The sequence below is a fragment of the Tachysurus vachellii genome, chromosome 10 (assembly GCF_030014155.1).
Source record: "Tachysurus vachellii isolate PV-2020 chromosome 10, HZAU_Pvac_v1, whole genome shotgun sequence".
NCBI classification, from domain to species: domain Eukaryota; kingdom Metazoa; phylum Chordata; class Actinopteri; order Siluriformes; family Bagridae; genus Tachysurus; species Tachysurus vachellii.
Window position 1 is genome coordinate 5,247,340 of NC_083469.1, and position 22,395 is coordinate 5,269,734.

The window sequence follows — 22,395 nt, forward strand, 5'->3', positions numbered from 1 at the left end:
TGTAATATATACAGATGATGTGATGACTGACAGTCCTGATAATGCAGTACTTATGATAATAAGCAGTGAATATAATTTATTGTGGTGAGTTGTTGATCAGGGTGATTGCCTGGGGAAAGAAACTGTTCCTGTGTCTAGCAGTTTTAGTAAGCAGAGTTCTGTAGCGCCTGCCAGAAGGGAGGAGCTGAAAGAGGTTATGTCTAGGGTGCGAAAGGTCAGTGGTGATTTTTCCTGCCCGGTTTCTGGTTCTTGTGTCGTACAAGTCCTGGAGAGTGGGCAGGGGGGCGCCAATTATTTTTTCTGCTGTTTTTACTGTGTGTTACAGTCTGTTTCTGTCCTGTTTATTTGCTGCACCAAACCAGATGGTGATGGATGTGAACAGGACAGATTCTATGACTGCAGTGTAGAACAGCATCAACAGCTCCTGTGGCAGACCAAACTTCCTTAATTGATGTAGAAAGTACATCCTCTGCTGGGCCTTTTTGATGATGGAGTTTATGTTGCACTCCCATTTCAGGTCTTGGGAAATGGTAGTGCTCAGAAACTCCACAGATGACACCGGGCTGTTGGATATTGTGAGGGGGAGTAGTGTTGAGGGGTCTTTCCTAAAGTCCACTATCATCTCCACAGTTTTGAGGGTGCTTAGCTCCAGACTGTTCTGACTGCACCATAGCACCAGCCGCTTCACCTCCTGTCTGTATGCACATTCATTGCCATCTTGGATGAGACCGATGAGCGTAGTATCATCTGCAAAACTTCAGGAGTTTAACAGTTGGGTCACTTGAAGTGCAGTCATTAGTGTAGAGGGATTATTATGCTCACTACGCTTGTAAAGAGTCATTATTTAACTTACTATATCCTTCTTGGCAGCTAAGCCCGATCTTGCCATTTTCTTCTGAGCTCATTTATGTTTATATTAAAGAATACATTAACACTGGTTCATTAGATCACAGACTATTAGTACAACATCAGTCTAAAAGTTGGGTTGGGAGGAAATACACCAAGAAGAGTCGACAGACAAGTGCTAGCTTAAGTATTTGTGAAAGAGGCAGGACTTTAAATGTCATATGAATACAGCCAAGGACTCAGCTCTTCAGAAATCTAGATAAAGTTCATTCCACCACCGACAGTCACTCCCTGAACAGAGTCTTGATGCCTTGATGTCTTCCTTGTAGCCTGAGAGATGGTGGGAACAATTAAGCAGTGCTAGGGGATTTGAGGAGTGATAAGAGCTTTGATGTACAAAGTTGCTGGGCTGTTTTGGGCAGAGCTTTGAAGCATGCAGATGTATTTTGGATCATTTGTAGAGGTTGAATTGCAAACCTTCTATGAAAACTCTAAAGTAGGAGACGGATAACTTTGTTATTTATTTATTTATTTATTTATTTATTTATCTATCTATCTATCTATCTATCTATCTATCTATCTATCTATCTATTTATTTATTTATTTATTTATTTATACCAAAGAACCATTAAAAAACAAATAGCGTGTCATGCTTCATATCAGGATCTGGCCAGCAGAGGGAGACAGAGTTTAACTGTTTCCACCTATTTAATTGTGTTTCCACCTGTTTAATTTTGTTTCTACCTGTTTAACTGTTTCGACCTGTTTAACTGTTTCGACCTGTTTAACTGTTTCGACCTGTTTAACTGTTTCCACCTGTTTAATTGTTTCCACCTGTTTAATTGTGTTTCCACCTGTTTAATTGTGTTTCCACCTGTTTAATTGTGTTTCCACCTGTTTAATTGTGTTTCCACCTGTTTAATTGTGTTTCCACCTGTTTAATTGTTTCCACCTGTTTAATTGTTTTCACCTGTTTAACTGTGTTTCCACCTGTTTAATTGTGTTTCCACCTGTTTAATTGTGTTCCCACCTGTTTAATTGTTTCCACCTGTTTAATTGTTTTCACCTGTTTAACTGTGTTTCCACCTGTTTAACTGTGTTTCCACCTGTTTAATTGTGTTTCCACCTGTTTAACTGTTTCCACCTGTTCCACATTTAGTGGGGCAATGGGTCACACTTTTGCCCTTTTCATACATACATACATACATACAGACACAAAAATGCACACATAAAATGTCCACTAACACACGCACCTAAAACACACACTCACACACCACACACACAAACACACACACACAAATAGGGCATTGCATTTCATTAGGCCTCCAGAAAAAAGCTACATATTTGTAAATATTTCACACTTTTGATATGCCTTTGCCTAGCAGAGGGCAAAATATGATCTACCAAAATGATGCTACACACACGCACACACACACACACAAGCATTGGGCATTACTTTTCATTAGGCCTCCAGAAAAAAAAACAAGCATTCAAGTCAATTTGACCTGGAAAAAAACAGGTTTTATTATTTGCTGACATTAAAAATGGTCAAAATGGTTTCAAAACAATCTCCTGCCTTTGAAATATACCAGCCTGCAATTGTGCATGAACTTTTGTGCCTCTATAGTGAAAATAATTCAAAATTCCTGTTGTTGTTTTTTTTTAATAAAAAAAAATGAGGCATTTTTGTATATAAATAATGTTTATTATACCAAATATAATTTTTTTTTTTTGCAAAATATATGTTAATATGTTGGAAACAAGTTAGACTAAAAAGGTGGGGGGGAAATGGCTATCATATACTTTATTTTTTATAAGCAGTCAAAACAGACAAGGTCAAGTTGACTCGGTGCTCCTAATTTGCATAGGAATTCAGGAAAGGAAAACAGGAGGGTTAAATATGTTCCCTTGTTTCTGCCTTACAGTGACGTAATAAATCACACGTTTGAATCAGTGTGCATTCAGTGTGTGGTTATTTACACGTGCCCGTTGTGCTACATTGCAGTTCAGGGTCTAACGGGTTAAAACGCACATCTGCGCGTGCACTGACGTTACCGCATCACCGTCAGCTCGTGCGCTTTACCGACCGGCTCCATGGCCCAGACCGGAGGTGCACACTGTCCTCGTGGGAGCACTGAGATGGAGAAACTGGTAATGTTTTGTGCATTCAACAGTTTTTAGTCGCATGTCGTTTATAATCTGGTGGAATTATAATCTGGTGGAATAAACGCGCAGCATCCGAGCTCAAATCTCAGATACCGACGTGCTGAGATGAGATGGAGATGACATGAGATTCAGAAAACAGACCCCTGGGCATTGAGATCCGATCTACATGTAGCTCTGAGAGCAATCCGAATTCGTGATTTTCAAATATGATCTAAGATCCTGGTCGTAGAAAACGAAGCAGGGCATCTGCAAGGGACAGGGTACAGTGAGTTGAGCTGTGAGTATGGAAAGCCAGAGGTGTCAAAACGGTCAAGGTTTGTTGCGTAGGGGTGTAAGGATTATTATTGAAATCTGGGGTGGTGCGTTTGAACTAATCTGTGTTTTTAAACGAATCTTTTGCGGACATGCACATTTTATTACAACAACAAGATTTACTAAACGAATCAGTGGACAAATGTGAACATTTTAGTGAAAGGAATCAAACGATTCGATTCACAGGGATGAATCAAAATGACCGGAACGACTCGGTTTATAAGATTCTATTCACTGCAGAGGTGGGAGTAAGTCACACATGTGGAAGTCTCAAGCAAGTCCGAGTCAATTTTTGTGAGAGTCAAGTCAAGTCAAGTCAAGTCACTGATTTATGTCAAGCAATTCAAGTTGTAGCTTGAGTCAAGCAAGTCACTGGCAAGTCATACAGATGTTTGATGATTTAACTACATGTATATATATTAAGCAAAGTTAAATCTAGAGTATTTATGGTATTTACAGTATCTAAAACTCTATGAGAGTTTTATTTGCAACAAAAAAGTTGCAAGAGTTGTGAATACAATAAAAATCTAAAAATGAATAAAAATCAAAACAACAAAGCCTAAGATGTAAATGTAACTGAAATAAGGCCAACATAAAGGCATGAAAAGTTTCAATATGCCTCAAACATGGCAGAAGTATATATAAAAGTATATAGAAAAGTATATAGAAAAGTATATATAAAAAAGTACAATGGTTTCTATGCAACAAAATGGCATTTTTTGAACAGGCATTCCCTTTTAATGGGACATGAACACATCCTTAAATTAGATCCTTCCTTTTTAACAACAGGATAACAACAACAATCAATCACGTCAATCACACGTTGAATCACACAAACCTTGCAGTGAATGAACTATTGGAGAGAGAGCGAGAGAGAGAGAGAGAGAGAGAGAGAGATGATTGAAGTGAGTATAATTTATTAATATTAAAGGGATAGTTCACCTAAAAACACGGAGGAAGATATTTTAAGGAATGTTTGTAACCAAACCATTCATGAGCCCCATTCACTTCCATTGTATTCTTTTTTCCCACTACGGAAGTGAATGGGGGTCATGAATGGTTTGGTTACAAACATTCCTTAAAATATCTTCCTCCGTGTTCATCAAAACAAAGAAATTTATACAGGTTTGTAACATCATGAGAGTGAGAAAATTTGATTTGATAGATTGATTTTTGTCTTTGTCACTCAATTGTGAGCGATACTTCAAAAGGTGCACTTGATGCAGGGATGGCCATAACTCTTACCGCTACCTTGAACAAAGAGGGGAGGGTGTTTCTGTTCACAGCCCAAAACTGCAGGGAGTCCATTACAAACGTCTAAATAGTGGTTAAACCGAATAAGGGGACTGGATACACAAAATCCCGGTACCTGAAATTATTTTTGGGGTAGCGCCTTCCATGTTTCGTCACGACTGTTAAGGTTTATTAGTCCCTCTGCTTGCCTGCTGCGTCACGTCGTTAGATTACGCTCTTGTGTGCGTTCAAAAACAGATTTAAAAAAAAAACAAAAAAGAGGTTATTTCGAGTCATTTAACTCAAGTCACAAGTAAGTCTCAAGTCTTGAATGTCAAGTCAAAGTCAAGTCGAGTCTTTTTTTAATATTTGTCAAGCAAGTCTCAAATTTGCGACTTAGGTCTGACTCGAGTCAAGTCATATGACTCGAGTCCCCCATCTCTGATTCATTGGGATAAATCAAAATGACCACTGGAAATAGATAAACGGAACGATTCGGTTCAAAAGATTCGATTCACAGGGATGACTCAAAATGACCACTGCTGATTAGAGGTCTTCACAGGTCCTCTTAGATCCGAAAACCCGATGTCCGACCCGAGACCCAAGCGGGTTCAGGTCTAAAAGTTTCACGTGTGCCTCGGACAAGGGTCGGGAAGAATAATAGCGGCATCGGGTCTCGGGTAATTTAAAATGAATGTGTTTTTACCGAATGGACCCGAGAAGACCCGAACTACTGTATCTCGTGTGTGTGCATCGACTCGAGTCCTTTTCCAACCTCTCCTCTGTTTGCCAAGACCGCTTGCGACATCGTGTTGCTGGCGGTAAGGTAATTGTCGTTGAAACGGACCTGTCAATCAATTTTGAATCCATGCTATAGCAGTTACTTTTCTGTCTGACTGGTGTGTGCAGGGCTGCATCAGTGTGTGCAACATTCGGGTCCAGTCGGGTTAAAAAAAATTGCCAACCGGTCGGGTTGGACTCGGGTCGGGTCTTTCTTGTAACTTGTGGAAACAGATGAACGGAACGACTCGGTTCAAAAGATTCGATTCACTGGGATGAATCAAAATGACCAAGCTATTTAATTCAACACAATTTGATTCCATTCGATTCCTAGAATATGTTGAACATAATTGAAATTTTTTGGTTCAACAATTCGGTTCAAAATATTCGATTCACTGGGATGAATCAAAATGACCACTGCTGGTTCTAACTTGTGGAAACAGATAAACGGAACAACTCGGTTTAAAAGATTTGATTCACTGGGATGAATCAAAATGGCCATTTCTAATTCTGACTTTTGGAAACAGATGAACGGAACGACTAGGTTCAAAAGATTCGAATAAATGGGATGAATCAAATTGACCACTGCTGATTCTAACTTGTGGAAACAGATGAACAGAACGACTCTTTTCAAAAGATTCGATTCATTGGGATGAATCAAAATGACCACCGATTCGGTCCAGACCCGCCATCTAGTGGCCGCTGATTATAATCTCCCAGATATACATTAGATACACAAGCTAGCATAGCAGCTGCACGCACAGAGGTAGTAACGATGGGTATTATATTAGTGAAGTGTACCGTATTTGCACCTCATACGACATACAAACAGTCAAGTTTTCCACTTGACATTGGTCTCGATGGCTTTCCATATTGAAGGACCGCGCTGCATGACGTCAGGGGAAGTTGACGCCCAATCAGTATTCAAGTGTATGAATGTATTTGCATATCTATAGGGTAGAATGGTTTAAAAGACGGACCTGCCTTTCGCACGCACGCACGCGCGCTGCACGGGGCCACAGATCACCAGATTAATTTATTTATTAATTTATTTATTTATGTTTTTATACTTTCACTGAGAAAGCTACGCGTTGGTGCAGGTACTGTAACTCACCCATGCTTTAATGCATTTGATCAAAATTCACTGCATTACATTGGGTCCTGAGCATCATGTCCTATGTAGTGCCTTTATAAATAGAGTAGGTTTGAGATTTGAGCCATTAGAGAAGTTTGGTTTAACAGACTATAGAAACAGAATCCTTGGTGTAAACATGATATGCACAGGGGAAGCAAAACATCTAGTGTTTGTTACCTTAATTATAAACCTTGTGGTTATTATGATGCTGCACAATAAGGACAAAATATCCAGTTCATTGTTGATTACTTTCTATATCAGTGGCTCTCACAGCACTTCCAGATTTACTGCAAGGCAAATAGCAGCTTTAGACTCATTCACTTTTCAGGAGACCTTTATTTAATAGTAAAATGAATCTTAATAATTGTTATGTTTGAATCTCTGATTAATTAAAAAACTGTGATGGATGACGGATTTATGCGGCATAAGAGGAATAAACCACTTCAGCATGTGCTGTTTGGGTCCTTTTTGTAGTGTAAACAGCAGATCTGCTTTGTGCCGAAATGCCTCATCGATCATTTTCTAATAATCTCATGGCGCATCAGGTTATATTATAAAAACATGATATATTTCATGGGACACATGAAATATTTTAACGGGAAGACACGTGTTTGATTCTCGGACGCGTGTATGAGACCGTAAAATACGTACAGAGACGATTCGCTCACTGCACTGCTGCAGTTTATTAAAGATAAAAAATGAAAATAACACTTTGTACAGAAGCCCAGACAGAGCAGCATGGTAACTTTAATGCATGGATGCTTACTGCATGCACATTTGCATTGCTTTTCTGATTAAAGAAGTTTTTTCTCTTTTCTCGGTTGCTGAGAAACACCTGTCATTCAGGTTTTTGACTGTTTTTGATCACTTGAAATGTGGATGGGTTCAAAGCAAAGGTGGTATGTTTAAACTTGTTGAACAGGCCAACTATCAGAAAGCTCTCATATTTAACTTTCGATCCAATACACAAACGTCTTCAGGTGTCTTCAAGACTTGACCGTGTCGTTCCAATACTTTTGGAGATTTATATAGAGTAATGCAAAATAATGTTGTTTTGGTAATTAGATGGAAGATTTCATGACGCAGTTTCAGCTGTAGTTAGTGAAATCGCAGACCAGTGGAGATGCCGTGGTGGCGGTTATTTGTTCATTAGGCACGGCCGCTCTTTAGTAACACTGAGGTGACAAGATAATATTGTTATGTTATTACATAATGTAGTTATGTAATAATGTCATGCGCAAGATTTGTGTAATAAAATAATAATATTAATATAACTCATGTACTAACCCTCATAAACCAAAAGGAGTTGTTTGGGAGCTGAAAGAATCGACTCTTCGGTGAACTGAGTCAAATAACTCGACTCAGTGAAAAAAGACAATTTTCCCATCATTGATGCTGAAGTTAATAGTGAGCTATTCTGAAAATTGTGAATACTAACAGTAACATACTTTGGAATTTTGCAAAATAAATGATGTTTTATTTACTTTATGTTCTTCTCTTTACACAACGTATATATGTATATATATGCTGAAGTCGGCAGGTCTCATCGAAAACGAACATCTCGGGTGCGAATCGCTGTACGCGTGAACGTAGCATGAGAATAGTGCAGATTTCCATCATGCCGCATGCTGCATAGTGACAAATATAACAAGCTGAATTGAATGCATTATGTGGTCAGATGCATTGTGTAGGTGTTGGTAATGCGCAGATTTTTTCCTTGCTAAGCTCCGAACCAGTTTGGTGACAATTTTTGACAATTATACTCAGAGGAAATGGAGTCAGTTGATGGTTCACATGACAGCTGACACGGTAATGTTGTAAAAAAGTAAATAAATAAAAAGTTGGGAGAAAAATCCACCTTGAGTGCGAACAACAAACAGAAATGTATGGCTTTAGTACACAGGTAAGCGAACGTACTGTACTGTAGGTTCATTGTGACGGCAGATCACAATATCTAAAAGTCTACAGTATAACGTGAATAAAATATTAAAAACGTGTTTTAAATAAAGTTTAAACGCATAGTACAAGCACAGAGTTCGCACAGTTTCATGTCATTTCACTTTATGCAAAAAAAAAAAGGTGCTGATTGGTCAGAAGGTGATGTTCGAATTTCTAAAACAGTCCCAGCTACAGGTTTTAATACTGTTACGCTCCTTGTAATAAAGCATGAAGGTAAAAGGGATACATAAAGGTCAGTTCTGTAATTGTAGATGTGACGTTTTCTTTGAGGAGACGTAAGGTGAAGAAATCTGGAGTTTCTTTCTTCGCCAACGGTTTTACTCCTTGTCCCGTTTCCTCATTTCTAATTCTGTCAGGACGACATTATGCAAGTGAGGTGTGGTCTTGTCTATCATTTTGCATTAAAATTGTTTCTCTGTCTGTGTGTGTGTGTGTAGCGTGGTGGTGAGTGTGAGATGATGAAGGCAGATCTGGAGGCTTCTCTTTCTACGAGCTGCAGTTCAGCTATTCAGTGTCGGGATGTGTGTCGCTCCTACGGCAAGCTGCGAGTCCTCAGCAGCCTCAACCTTACTGTAACTCAGGGTCAGATGTGAGTATTGAAAATGTGCCCTCTCTCTCTGTCACACACACACACACACACACACACACACACACACACACACACACTCCTCACATGTTCAAAACTTTTTTATTCCACTGATTTATACATACAACGCTCCTGTTGTTTCAGTCACAAACATGCAGATGACTCTTTTCTTTGACACACACAGACCCACACTTTCTCTCTCTCTCTCTCTCTCTCTCTCTCTCTCTCTCTCTCTCTCTCTCTTTCTCTCTCAAAATATAATTGTATGTATAACTATTTCCTGCTGTTATTTCTAAACCTGACCATAACCTTATCCTCAGAATCCACAAAGACAAGGTTTCAGCTTTCCGTGTATAAAAAGCACTTTACGTTCTCAGGACTATCAGAGACGTATCAGCCGGTTAGAGTTTTTTCTGGGTTTTGCTGAATAGAAAGAACATTTTTGTCAACAAAAAAAAACAAATAATAAAGATATAAATACACAATGTATCTAGAGCTGGATGTTAAACAATGTGGAAAAATTAGGAATAAAATGCTCTATGGTGTTAATAAATAGAACAAATAAATTATAGTGCATATATTTATATAACCTTCAGGTACTGAGAAGGTAGATGGAAATGATTTTACAGTTAAAATGGAAAAAGTGTGATTAGAAAATACTAGAAGAAAAACTAAGAAAGAAAATCTAGCAGAAACACACAGGGAAAAGAATGTGCATGTTCTGTTATGACGTATCAGGAAATGACCACGAACAGAGTGATAAAGTAAAGATCAGGGCTCCGTTTTCCTTCCCTGTGTAAATTAAGCTACAAAGAATTCTGGCAAGATGATTGAAAAAAATTCCTTATTTTTATTACATGCAGAGATAAAAATGATCTAGCTTGTGAACCTGTGCAGAACACAATGTGTGTGTGTGTGTGTAGTTTAACACACACACACTCACTCACTCACTCACTCACTCATTTTCTACCACTTATCCGAACTACCTCGGGTCACGGGAAGCCTGTGCCTATCTCAGGCGTCATCGGGCATCAAGGCAGGATACACCCTGGACGGAGTGCCAACCCATCACAGGGCACACACACACACACACACTCATTCACTCACGCACTCACACACTACGGACAATTTTCCAGAGATGCTAATCAACCTACCATGCATGTCTTTGGACCAGGGGAGGAAACCGGAGTACCCGGAGGAAACCCCCGAGGCACGGGGAAAACATGCAAACTCCACACACACAAGGCGGAGGTGGGAATCGAACCCCCAACCCTGGAGGTGTGAGGAAACGTGCTAACCACTAAGCCACCGTGCCCCCTAGGTAACAAGGGTTTTTATTAAAATTAAAACTAGACCAACCAAACACAAGGAAACATGAGGAAAGAAAAAAAAAACACGAACAAAACTACAAATTAAACAAGATACAACAAAACCAAAAACAAGAGCATAAAACAGAGAACAGGAGGCATGCAACGACAAGGACACAGCAAAAAAACAGACACAGCACCACAGGATTAAATAGGGAAGGCAATTGGGAAGACATGAGGAACAGGTGTGCAGAGGTGAGACGTATAGGGCAGGGAATACACGTGTAATAAAAAAAACAAATACATGGCACAAGACAAACAAAACCTGCTAGAAAGCTCTCCTGATGTTCAGGCATGGCATAGTCCAAGCCATCCATTACACACACACACACACACACACTTCTCAGGCTCCTTGACTACGGACAGTATTACTAGACAGGAAACACTCGTGTGTGTGTGTGTGTGTGTGTGTGTGTGTGTGTGTGTGTGTGTTAAACCATACATTTGATAGATACAAGATGGTGCTTGCGACAGTATGTATAACTATCTAATGCGTAATCAGTGTATAACTCCATGCACCATTCAGCACTCAATAACTCTACTACCCTCAGTAACACACACATGTCAACATGTCACACATGTCACACTGGTCACACCACATTTCTATTCAAGCAGAAAATTATGCACTCAGAGACACATGTACAGACTCAGATATTTTATCTCTCTTTTCTGACCGTTGTCTGTTTATGAGCTTCATGCAGGTTTATATAGCACTTTTCACCACCATGCGTCCTAATCGCAAGGAAACAGTATCTAACATCTAAAATCGTAAATTGCAGTCGAGCATGTTTTCAGTTCCACTGCCGTGATTAGGATCCTTTTGTTGTTGAAGGTGATTAGACTTTCTTTTTGGAGAATACAGTATATATATATATATATATATATATATATATATATATATATATATATATATATATATATATATATATATACATATATATCAGGTTAATCATCTTATCTGTGGTTTATTTTTATTTTAGCTTTTCATTATTTACAACCAGCATGTGTCAAAGATACAGAATTCCAGTGTTACAAATTATGAGGATTGTTTTTAGCAATATAAATAAACTTGTTTAAATAATTTAATAATGTTTAATAATGTTTGCCTGTTTAAAAGCTCTGAAAACAAATCAGCTCATAAAGATAAATAGGGAGATAAACACAATACACAGACAATACAAGGTGTGGGGACCAGATTTGAATCAAAATGCTTAAAAATGCCTCCGCCTTGTGTGTGTGGAGTTTGCATGTTCTCCCCGTACTCCGGTTTCCTCCCCTGGTCCAAAGACATGCATGGTAGGTTGATTGGCATCTCTGGAAAATTGTCCCTAGTGTGTGATTGCGTGAGTGAATGAGAGTGTGTGTGTGCCCTGCGATGGGTTGGCACTCCGTCCAGGGTGTATCCTGCCTTGATGCCCGATGACGCCTGAGATAGGCACAGGCTCCCCGTGACCCGAGGTAGTTCGGATAAGCGGTAGAAAATGAATGAATGAATGAATTGATCTTTACACCTTTACTTATCAGTCAATCTATATCTTTTATACTAACTTAATTACTGTGTTCATCAGTTATGGCTTGCTGGGCCCGAGCGGTTGCGGGAAAACCACTTTGCTGAAGTGCATCGTGGGAACTTTGAAGATCTCTCGAGGTCACATCAGCGTGCTTGGGAAGCCACCAGCGTTCCCCGGACACGAGGTGCCAGGAAGGATGGTGGGATACATGCCACAGGTGAGATTATAACTATAACTATGTAAAATAATATTATCTCTCTGTAATGCTTTAGTGTTTTGTTTTTATGAAGCTTGTTTTACCTTTCTAGCTTATGAAAACACATTTTGTAGAGAAAAAAATACAACATATTGTTTGGATTCTACAGTAAATGATCAATACATTTTTTAGATTCCATTTTTATTTCTTAAAATATATAATTATAGCATTAGTTTGTGTTTGCTTGTGTGTTTTCCCTCTGGCAGGACATAGCTCTGTATAACGAGTTTACAATCAGTGACACGCTCTGGTTCTTTGGCCGAATCCATGGCCTCTCATCCCAAGAGACGCGCGAGCGCATGAAGTTCCTTATTGAATTTTTAAACCTGCCGCAGAAGGATAGCCTCGTCAGAAACCTCAGGTGCAAGCAATTCATTGATTTAAATAAATTGCAGTTCAGTTTGGCATGTGGAAGTGGGTGAAAGCTGAAGCTCAGGTGTAGCTCCAGTGAGGCTTGATGGTGTACAAGAACTGTTGTTTGTGAGATGCTCTAAGGAAAGGTTTCTTTCTTTAAGCATGTTTGTTTTGTTATTTTGATTGAATTAACTTGTGCAATTCTAAATCTTTGAAACTTGTGTGTCCAGTTAATAAAATTTCTAGGCCTTAATTTAAAGGAAAGGCCCTAATTTTATTTGCTGATTTATTTGCTGATAGTTAAAGTCACTGTCTGTGTCCTTGTTTATATCTGAAACAAATTTCCATATCTGGGTACCTAACTAACTATTAACCAACCTAACTAACCTACCTACCTATCCACCAACAAGCCTACCTACATACCTACTGACCTACAAACTGAACCTATCTACCTACCTACCTACCGACCCACCAAACAACATTCTGCCCACCCACCAAACAGTCAAATGAACCAACCTCCCTACCCACCCACCAAACAACAACCTACCTAACTCTCAACCAACCGGAACAACCTCCCTATCTCCCCCACCAAACACCAACCTACCAACCCACTCCCCAGCCAACCAGACCAGCCTCCCTACCCTCCCACCATACAACAACCTACGAAAACCATCCCTCCTCCCAATGACCATGTACTCTGTCTGAGTTAACCCCTGAAAGGCTGCTGGACCATACAACATTCCGGGCATGGTGCTCAGAGAATGTGCAGAACAACAAGCGGATGTCTTCACTGACATCTTCAACATATCCCTGAGCAGCGATGTTGTTCCAATGTACCTCAAGACAACCACCATTGTCCACGTGCTAAAGAAGTCTACAGTGTCCTGTCTCAATGACTATTGACCCATCTCACTCACAAGCAGTGTAATAAAGTGTTTGAGAGTCTCGTCATGAGGCACATCAAGCTACCACACTCACTGGATCCCCTGCAGTTTGCATATCATCCAAATCGCATGGCATTGCCATTGACCCATCTCCAGCACCACCACTGGGGCCCCTCAGGGCTGCGTGCTCAGCTCATTGCTGTTCACTTTGCTGACTCACAGCTGTGTAGCAATGCACATCTCAAACCATATCATTACGTTCGTGTATGACACGACCGTGGTGGGTCTCATCAGGAAGAATGACGAGTAAGCATACAGAGAGGAGGTGCAACAGCTAACTACCTGGTGTAGAGCCAACCGCCTGTCTCTGAATGTTAATAAAACTAAAGAGATGTTTATTGACTTCAAAAGAGCTCAGAGCGACCACTCTCTGCTGAACATCGACGGATCCTATGTAGAGATCGTCAAAAGCACCAAATCTCTTGGTGTTTATCAAGCGGAGAACTTCACCTGGTCATTTAACACAGCTCCATCAGCAAGAAATCCCAGCAGCATCTGTATTTCCTACAAAGTCTGAGGAAACACCATTCCCCCCCCCCCCCCCATCCTGACTACATTTTACAGAGGGACCATTGAGAGCATCCTGAGCAGCTGCATCACCTTCTGGTTTGGGAACTGCACCATCTCGGATCGCAAGACCCTGCAGCGGACAGTGAGGACAGCTGAGAAGATCATTGAAGTCTCTATAACAGACATTTACACCACACACTGCATCTGAAAAGCCAACAGCATTGTGGATGACCTCACACACCGCTCATACATAATCTTTACCCTCCTGCAATTTGGAAAAAGGTATCGAAGAATTTGGCCCTCACAACATGACTGTGTAGACTTTCTTTCCACAAGCCATCGGGCTCCTCGATAACTGAACCGAAATGTACTGAGCACAACACACACACTCAACAGTGTGGACTGCACTGATCTGCACCAAATACGCATTCTTCCAATTTACACCCATGTCTACAGCACCACTCATATCAAAACTGTTTACATGCTGTTTTTGGTCGGTGCTGCTTTTGTGGATCGTCTTTGTGGATTGTCTTATAGTGTTTTGTATCGTATGTTTCCACCGTTTGCACTAGATTGTGCAGATGCAATTTATGTGGCGGGGGGCACGGTGGCTTAGTGGTTAGCACGTTCGCCTCACACCTCCAGGGTTGGGGGTTCGATTCCCGCCTCCGCCTTGTGTGTATGGAGTTTGCATGTTCTCAGCGTGCCTCGGGGGTTTCCTCCGGGTACTCCGGTTTCCTCCCCTGGTCCAAAGACATGCATGGTAGGTTGATTGGCATCTCTGGAAAATTGTCCGTAGTGTGTGATTGCGTGTGTGAATGAGAGTGTGTGTGTGTGCCCTGCGATGGGTTGGCACTCCGTCCAGGGTGTATCCTGCCTTGATGCCCGATGACGCCTGAGATAGGCACAGGCTCCCCGTGACCCGAGGTAGTTCGGATAAGCGGTAGAAGATGAATGAATGAATGAATGAATTTATGTGGCTAGGACTAACTTAGTTTAAGTCCTTAGCACTGTGTTGTACTTCGTAGCTCTACAATTGTTCTATTTAGCAACATGGTCCTGGAGAAACATCTCATTTCACTATGTACTGCGTAAGCTATATACAGTATAGTTAAAATGACATTAAAAGCTTCTGGACACTTGACTCCTACCTACCAACCAAACTAATCAACTAACCTACCTTCCTAGGTAACTTCCAAAAAAAGCTGACTAACAAACCAGTGTGAAGACAGAAGCTCTCACCTGAGCAGCACTTTACACCTGACTTTTCCTGTAGAGACAGACAAAGCTTTCACACATTACAGTATATATGTTTGCATTCTCATGTAAAGCCAACAATAGAATTACTAATGAAAGGGTGTTAAAAATGTATAATGTTTCAAGATTGGCCAGTTTTAAAGTTTTAGCAAATTATCGTGACAATCGAAATTTATTTCTTTTGTTGTTCAGAAATATCTGGATCATTGTGTGTGAGGTTTAATTCAAACAATAATCCGCTATTTATGCACTCCACTGTAAATTGAGAGAGCAGAAGAGACAAAAATAGAAAGGAAGTAGGCCATGTTGTGTGACTGGCTCTTTTGTATGAAGTTGATTAGTTTCCATCAGATTTAATGCGTAGTGACATTGAAACTGGAGCAGTCTGTTAACTTCCCCATTACCCAACCTATTTAGTTTCTCCCATGTTTCATTCCTTTGTCTTTCAAAACCACAACTTTCACATTCTCTATATGTTACTCATGTCCTTTCCGCATATCCTTTCTTCATTTATTAGCCATTATTTGCTCAGAGGTCAAGTTTTACAAGACAAATTGGCACAAATATTCATATAAAGGCCTCATGTAAAAAACAACGTTTAGGTTTGATGGTGTTTTTTTTAGTTCACTTCTTTTCTTAATCTGTTAAATTGTTAATAATGAGAACTATTTTTGTTGTTCTGTATTTAGTGCAGAAACTTCCATGACTGGTTCAGTGCTTTTTGTACACCCACGAATATCTTTTCCACAACTTTTACACGATCACAACACTGTAAAAGTGAATCTGAAAGTTCCTCAAATACACAGGTGGCTGTGGGTGAGGCTGTGACTGCATATGCAAAGTCTTCATTTTGGCTAATTCAAGGCTCAGACTCTACAAAGATTCAGAGTCGTGTTCATCAGAAAAAAAGTCAAATTTGTGAGGGTTGTGTCAGGAAGGTTATCTGGCATAAAAGCTGTTCCGAATCAAATTTGCGGGTCAGATGATCTACTGTGGTGACACCAAAGAGGGAGCAGCGGAAGGGCAACAACAGCAACATAATGTGGCTATTTTGCCAGTTGCCATCCACAAGCTAGTTCTTCCCATCTTGCTAAAGCTATCAGCTATATTCCTGATATTTCTATGTTCCTATCATGCTACCTATTCTCTATATATGAATTCACAGACACCTATGATTGGTTTGTTTCACTCTGATTGGCAGAGACGAATAGGTATGCCGTTCTCTTTTGGGCTTTTGAATGGCACAACTGAAACGCATTCATGGAGTTCATGAGTTTAAATCCTGATGCCACATCCATCCATGGCTGAGAGACAAGAGGCCTAAACTGACAATGCTCTCTGGGGGACAGATGTGTAGGCATAGGAAAAACCACTGCTAATCACAAAGGCACTAGCCAGTCGCGGGCATCTACAGTATGAGCTCATGTATGAAGAAGATTGCAGACAGCTTCTTTCTCTGAGTGTGTGAGAATCATATTGATTGAAATTGGAATTTTTTTGTCTATAATTAGTATGCATGGTGGGGGCACGGTGGCTTAGTGGTTAGCACGTTCGCCTCATACCTCCAGGGTTGGTGGTTCGATTCCCGCTTCCGCCTTGTGTGTGTGGAGTTTGCATGTTCTCCCCGTGCCTCGGGGGTTTCCTCCGGATACTCCGGTTTCCTCCCCCATTCCAAAGACATGCATGGTAGGTTGATTGGCATCTCTGGAAAATTGCCCGTAGTGTGTGAGTGAATGAGTGAATGAGTGAGTGTGTGTGTGCCCTGTGATGGGTTGGCACTCCGTCCAGCCATTTCGCACATACTATACAATATTTCAGTCATTTGCTGTTTTTTGCACAATTCTATATATTATACCAAGGACCTGCTGCTAAGAAACTGTGTTCATTCTAATGTTAATGCACAAAATATTGTTTGAACATTCAGTATTCACATACAGTGTTTACACTGGACGGTCGGCGCTGTTTCTGTTACTGTTTATTGTCTTTTGTGTATTGCATTTTTTTGTACTTTTTGTATTGTCTTGTAACTTTGTGTCTGCACTGTCTTTTGTCCTGCACTGTCTTTTGTCCTGCACTGTCTTGTCTGTCTTGTCTGTCTTGTCCTGCACTGTTTGCACCAGGTTGCACAGTTGCACTTTATGTGGCTAAGACTACTTACATGTCTTTATCCCTGTCTTTGTTTTATGTAGCACCATGATCCTGGAGAAACGTTGTCTCATTTCACTGTGTACTGCAACAGCTATATATGGTTGAAATGACAATAAAAGCTTCTTGACTTGACTTGACTTGACTTGAGGGTGTATCCTGCCTTGATGCCCGATGACGCCTGAGATAGGCACAGGCTCCCTGTGACCCGAGGTAGTTCGGATAAGCAGTAGAAGATGATTGAGTGAGTGAGTAGTATGCATGGTTTGTCCAGACTGGGGCTTTATAATGCACCAATATTACAAAAGCGAAAAAGAAGGCTAACCTTAAACTATACTTTGGTTTTGTATGCTTTGAATATGCTTCGTAAATCAAAACTGTTATCTTTATCTTCTTCCTTTCTTAATTTTAACGCTACTCTTACACGCCTAATCCAGTTTATCAAGCTCTGTTACAGCACCAGAACAAGGTGTGGTCAATTGTGTTTTGACTTCAGTGAGCACCGTGTGTTGTTTTATTTTAAAAATAGAGTTGTATTTTCCATCTCAAAGTTTTTTAGTGTATAGGTCAAGAGTATGTTACTGTAAATTCCTTCTAAACATGTCACCACCTTTAGAAACAGAAACCGAGAACAAAGACACACTGCCACTGCTTTTCATGCTCTCTGAAGCAAATAACCATGTGACCCAGTTTCTAAAGTGTTTTAGTCAGGTTTTTGCCAGCAAATAAAAGTCTTATTAAAATTTTATTGATTTGAGGTATATCGTAGACAGATGATTTTGGTTTAATAAGCATGTTTAATAAGGACAAGCCAATTGTAACGACGGGAAACAGAGCGGACCCAAATGCAGGATAGCATAAATCAAAATAGGGTTTAATAACTGAAAACATGAAACAGGACGCAGACTAGACAGGACAAATCACAGTAGATGCCGCGCTGCACGAAGCAACGCGGCACAATTAAATACAAGAAGACAATGACACAATAAGGATCAGGTGTGATGACAGGGAGGAGCAGATGAAGGCGGGGCAGACACGTGACGAGAAACATAAACAGATGCACGTGGCCAGAGTCCGGGCAGAGTCCTTACAGAGCCCCCCCCCAAGGCGCGGCTCCCGACGCGCCAATCCGTCCAGGCAGTCCCGACGGGCCCGGGAGGGGGGAGCAAGGCACACGGCGAGGCAGGTGGGGGGAGCAAGGCACACGGCGAGGCAGGTGGGGGGAGCAAGGCACACGGCGAGGCAGGTGGGGGGAGCAAGGCACACGGCGAGGCAGGTGGGGGGAGCAAGGCACACGGCGGCGCAGCCAGAGAGGGCCGAGCGACGTCCACAGCCGAGCTGAAGGGCCGAGCAACGTCCACAGCCGAGCTGAAGGGCCGAGCGACGTCCACAGCCGAGCTGAAGGGCCGAGCGACATCCACAGCCGAGCTGAAGGGCCGAGCGACGTCCACAGCCGAGCTGAAGGGCCGAGCACGACCCCAGACGCACCCCGGCCAGATCCACCCCCAAAGTCCAGGAAAGGGAGGGCGGGAAAAAAAATAAATCCTCCACAAAACAGGGAAGTCCAAAAACAGGAAAAAACACAGGCCTGCGACACCCCCCGCTGACAGAAAGTGGGGCGACGTCCTCCACGGAAACCAAAAGTGAAGCGACGCCCCCCACCGGAAAGTGCGGGGTGATGTCACAGGACACTGAAAAAACAGAACAAACCTTGGGCTGGCGACATGGCCCGCAACCAGGAAGTGAGGCGGCGCCCCCCGCGAAAAAACCAAAAGCGAGGCGGCGCCCCTCACCGAAAAAATGCGGACCCACGTCGCCAAACGCGCCAAGTCCAGAGGGGGAAAAAAAAAACACAAACACGAAAAAAGTACTCCCAGTCAGCCGGTCCAAGTAGCTGCTATCCCGCTGGGTCCTCATGTGGCGGCATCTTCTGTAACGACGGGAAACAGAGCGGACCCAAACGCAGGATAGCATAAATCAAAATAGGGTTTAATAACTGAAAACATGAAACAGGACGCAGACTAGACAGGACAAATCACAGTAGATGCCGCGCTGCACGAAGCAACGCGGCACAGTTAAATACAAGAAGACAATGACACAATAAGGATCAGGTGTGATGACAGGGAGGAGCAGACGAAGGCGGGGCAGACACGTGACGAGAAACATAAACAAATGCACGTGGCCAGAGTCCGGGCAGAGTCCTTACACCAATACTCATAATAATAATAATAATAATAATAATAATAATAATAATAATAATAATAATAATTAAAGCTGCAAGCAGCATTTCCCGGGTTCAAGCGTTTAAGGCCTTTAGGGAGTTTAAGGCCTTAAAGGATTTTCACATACACAAAGTGACAAATAAACAAAGTCATATCGGTGAGTCTACAATCCTCGTGCGAAGCAAAACGAAGTATGAAAACATACTTGGCAATAAAGACCATTCTGATTCTGATTCTGATTCTGAGACTTTGCCTTACGAGTCAACACAAAATTGGGTTTTTGGACCTATGGGGACAAACACGTTTTGGGGCGCTGAAGCGCCCCAGATTGTCCGATTCCGCTGAGATTTTGGCCCTGAGTAACTGTGACCAGTACTACCATCTGACCAAGTTTGAGCTCTCTAGGCCTTACGGTTTGGGCTGCACGACCGTTTCTAGGGCGGAATAATAATAATAATAATAATAATAATAATAATAATCCTAACAAAAACAATAGGTTTCCAGCACGTCGCGCTTGAACCCTAATAATAATAATAATCCAGGGGCAAAAGTACGAGCAGAGAGAGTTATCCAGTCCAAATAATCCAGAACTAGGTCAAGCAGGCTGGGAAACAAAGCTGAGAAATAACAATACTTTACAGAAACACAGATGAAATCCAAGCTAATGAAGGGAACAAGCAACAGGTGAAAAGCAATAATGGCTGCAGGAAAAGGAAAAGAGAAAAACACTGGATATGTTATAAGCATGGTGATGAGCGGGTGTTGGATAGTTTGTGTTCATTGTTTTGGGAAATATGTTTATCTTTTAATTGTAATTCGGTTGTTGATGGATTAGTAACTGGTTGATAGTTTATTGCTTTTATATTGTTGATTCTTTTGCTTGATTATATTGCTCATGGCTGGTAGTTTATTGATAATTAATGGTTTATTTATAAGAATTCTTTTACTCATAAGTGACCGTCAGTGTTGTTTGGTATTTCTTCACAAATGCATTGTTTATTTGTTAATTGGATGGTGTGTTTAGCTGTGCTGATGATAATTGTTTGGAAATTCATCTGTTGTCAATTATTTGGTGGGTCTTTGGTTGATAATTGTTTGATACATCCTTATTCTTGGTGATGGATCATTGATGTTTTATTGACAGCTGATGTTTGGTGTGTAACTGGTTTTTAGTTCCTTATTCTTTGTGGTTATCATTGGTTAAATTATCGGGGTTATGTTGACAATTAATCAATATTTGGTTGATTTTTGGTTGGTGATTGGTTCTGTAGTTCAATCGTAGTTCTTTCTACTTGGTAATAATTGATGGTTTGCTGACATTTTAGTGGGTAATCGGGTTTTTATTCATGTTTATCATTGGTGGTTTGTTTATATTTGGTTGATTTCTGCTTGGTAATTGACTGATAGTTGTATTCTTGGTGATCATTTGTCGTTTATTTGTCGGTAAAGTATTGGTAATTCTTCATTTAGCAATTGACTCCATTATTTATATTGGTTTCAGTTGATATTTTGTTTATAAATAAATTTCCACATAACTAATTTTTGCTTATTAATAACTATGTTGTGAACATTTGTTTGCTTAATTGCCAAAAACTGCTAATTTTTTTTATTGTTTTTGTTATATTATAAATATTATAATATATATATAATATATATAATTATAAATATTTGTTGATAATTGTATTGGTTGGTAATAATTGTGTTTCTGAGTCATATGTATAAATTTGTCGTGTTTTTCTGAGTTAAGTAACTGGTTGTATGTTTTTTATTTGCAGTGGTGGCCAGCGACGCCGTGTTTCTCTCGGTGCTGCTCTTCTTCAGAACCCTCAGCTCCTCATCCTCGACGAGCCCACAGTAGGAGTGGATCCTGTTCTACGAGCCAAGTACACTCTCCTTCTTTATGCCTCTGTCTCTCTCAACTTTCCTGCGCTCACCCTTGCTCAGAGTGTGAAACTTGCATGAACCTTGCACTACATTTTTACAACCTGATCTGTATTCTCATTTCTGAAAACACACTTGACTCAGCTTTAGAGACATAATAATATTTAGTAACAAACACACAAGTGGTGTTTTTTAAACTTCTTCAATGGCATGTAAATTAATTTCTTTATTATTAGCTTAAACAAACTCTTAAATGGGGGTCCACACACAGAAACACACACAAACACTTACACACACACACACACACACACACACACACACACACATACATACACACATTTTGTGCATACTTTAATCGAGTAGCTTGTACAATACCAGCATTAATCCTCTCTGGCCCTGAAACTCTAGACCTCCCACACACATTTATTCTCATGACCACAAACTTACTAACACCCAATTTCTTTTAAAACCTGTTGTAACACATTACGGTTTCTGGGATGTTTTTTTTTTTTTTAATTTTTGAAAATTGGTGAAATCTTGTACAATGAATCACAATGATCAAAACGCACAATTCGGGCAGCTGAATTTGGATTGACATTTTACACTTCATTTTAGAAATGTCATTAAATAAATTAAAGACTGATAGAATACATTTTTTTAATTATTGGCAATATAGTAAAAGTATGTTTTAGTCTCTTTTTGCCTATACGTCAAACCACACGCTAATGTACATGTACAAAAATCAATAATGTACGTGTACAAAAAAGAATGTTCAGCAAGCGTTTTTAGCATGTTTTAAAGTCACAGCAAAGCTTTTACAGTTTTATGGCTACATCCAAAAAGGCTATGTCTATCTGACTCTTGTCAGAATAACTATATTTGAATTTCATTCATTCATCTTCTACCGCTTATCCGAACTACCTCGGGTCAC

At 40.5% G+C, this 22,395-nt stretch overlaps 1 protein-coding gene across 2 annotated transcripts in view; it reads left to right on the top strand.

The window, feature by feature from the left end:
• Window positions 1-2,896: 2,896 nt before the first annotated feature.
• The window catches only part of abch1 (ATP-binding cassette, sub-family H, member 1), a 45,540-nt gene continuing 26,041 nt past the window's right edge, over window positions 2,897-22,395 (top strand). The window contains exons 1-5 of one of the 2 annotated variants that reach the window (XM_060879915.1): window positions 2,897-2,997; window positions 8,869-9,020; window positions 11,953-12,112; window positions 12,358-12,512; window positions 21,359-21,466. In XM_060879915.1, coding sequence (XP_060735898.1) covers window positions 2,941-2,997; window positions 8,869-9,020; window positions 11,953-12,112; window positions 12,358-12,512; window positions 21,359-21,466 — 632 coding nt within the window. In that variant the 5' untranslated portion in view covers window positions 2,897-2,940. Of the gene's footprint in view, window positions 2,998-6,302; window positions 6,438-8,868; window positions 9,021-11,952; window positions 12,113-12,357; window positions 12,513-21,358; window positions 21,467-22,395 lie in introns of those variants that run through there. The other variant, XM_060879916.1, reaches the window with a different exon arrangement.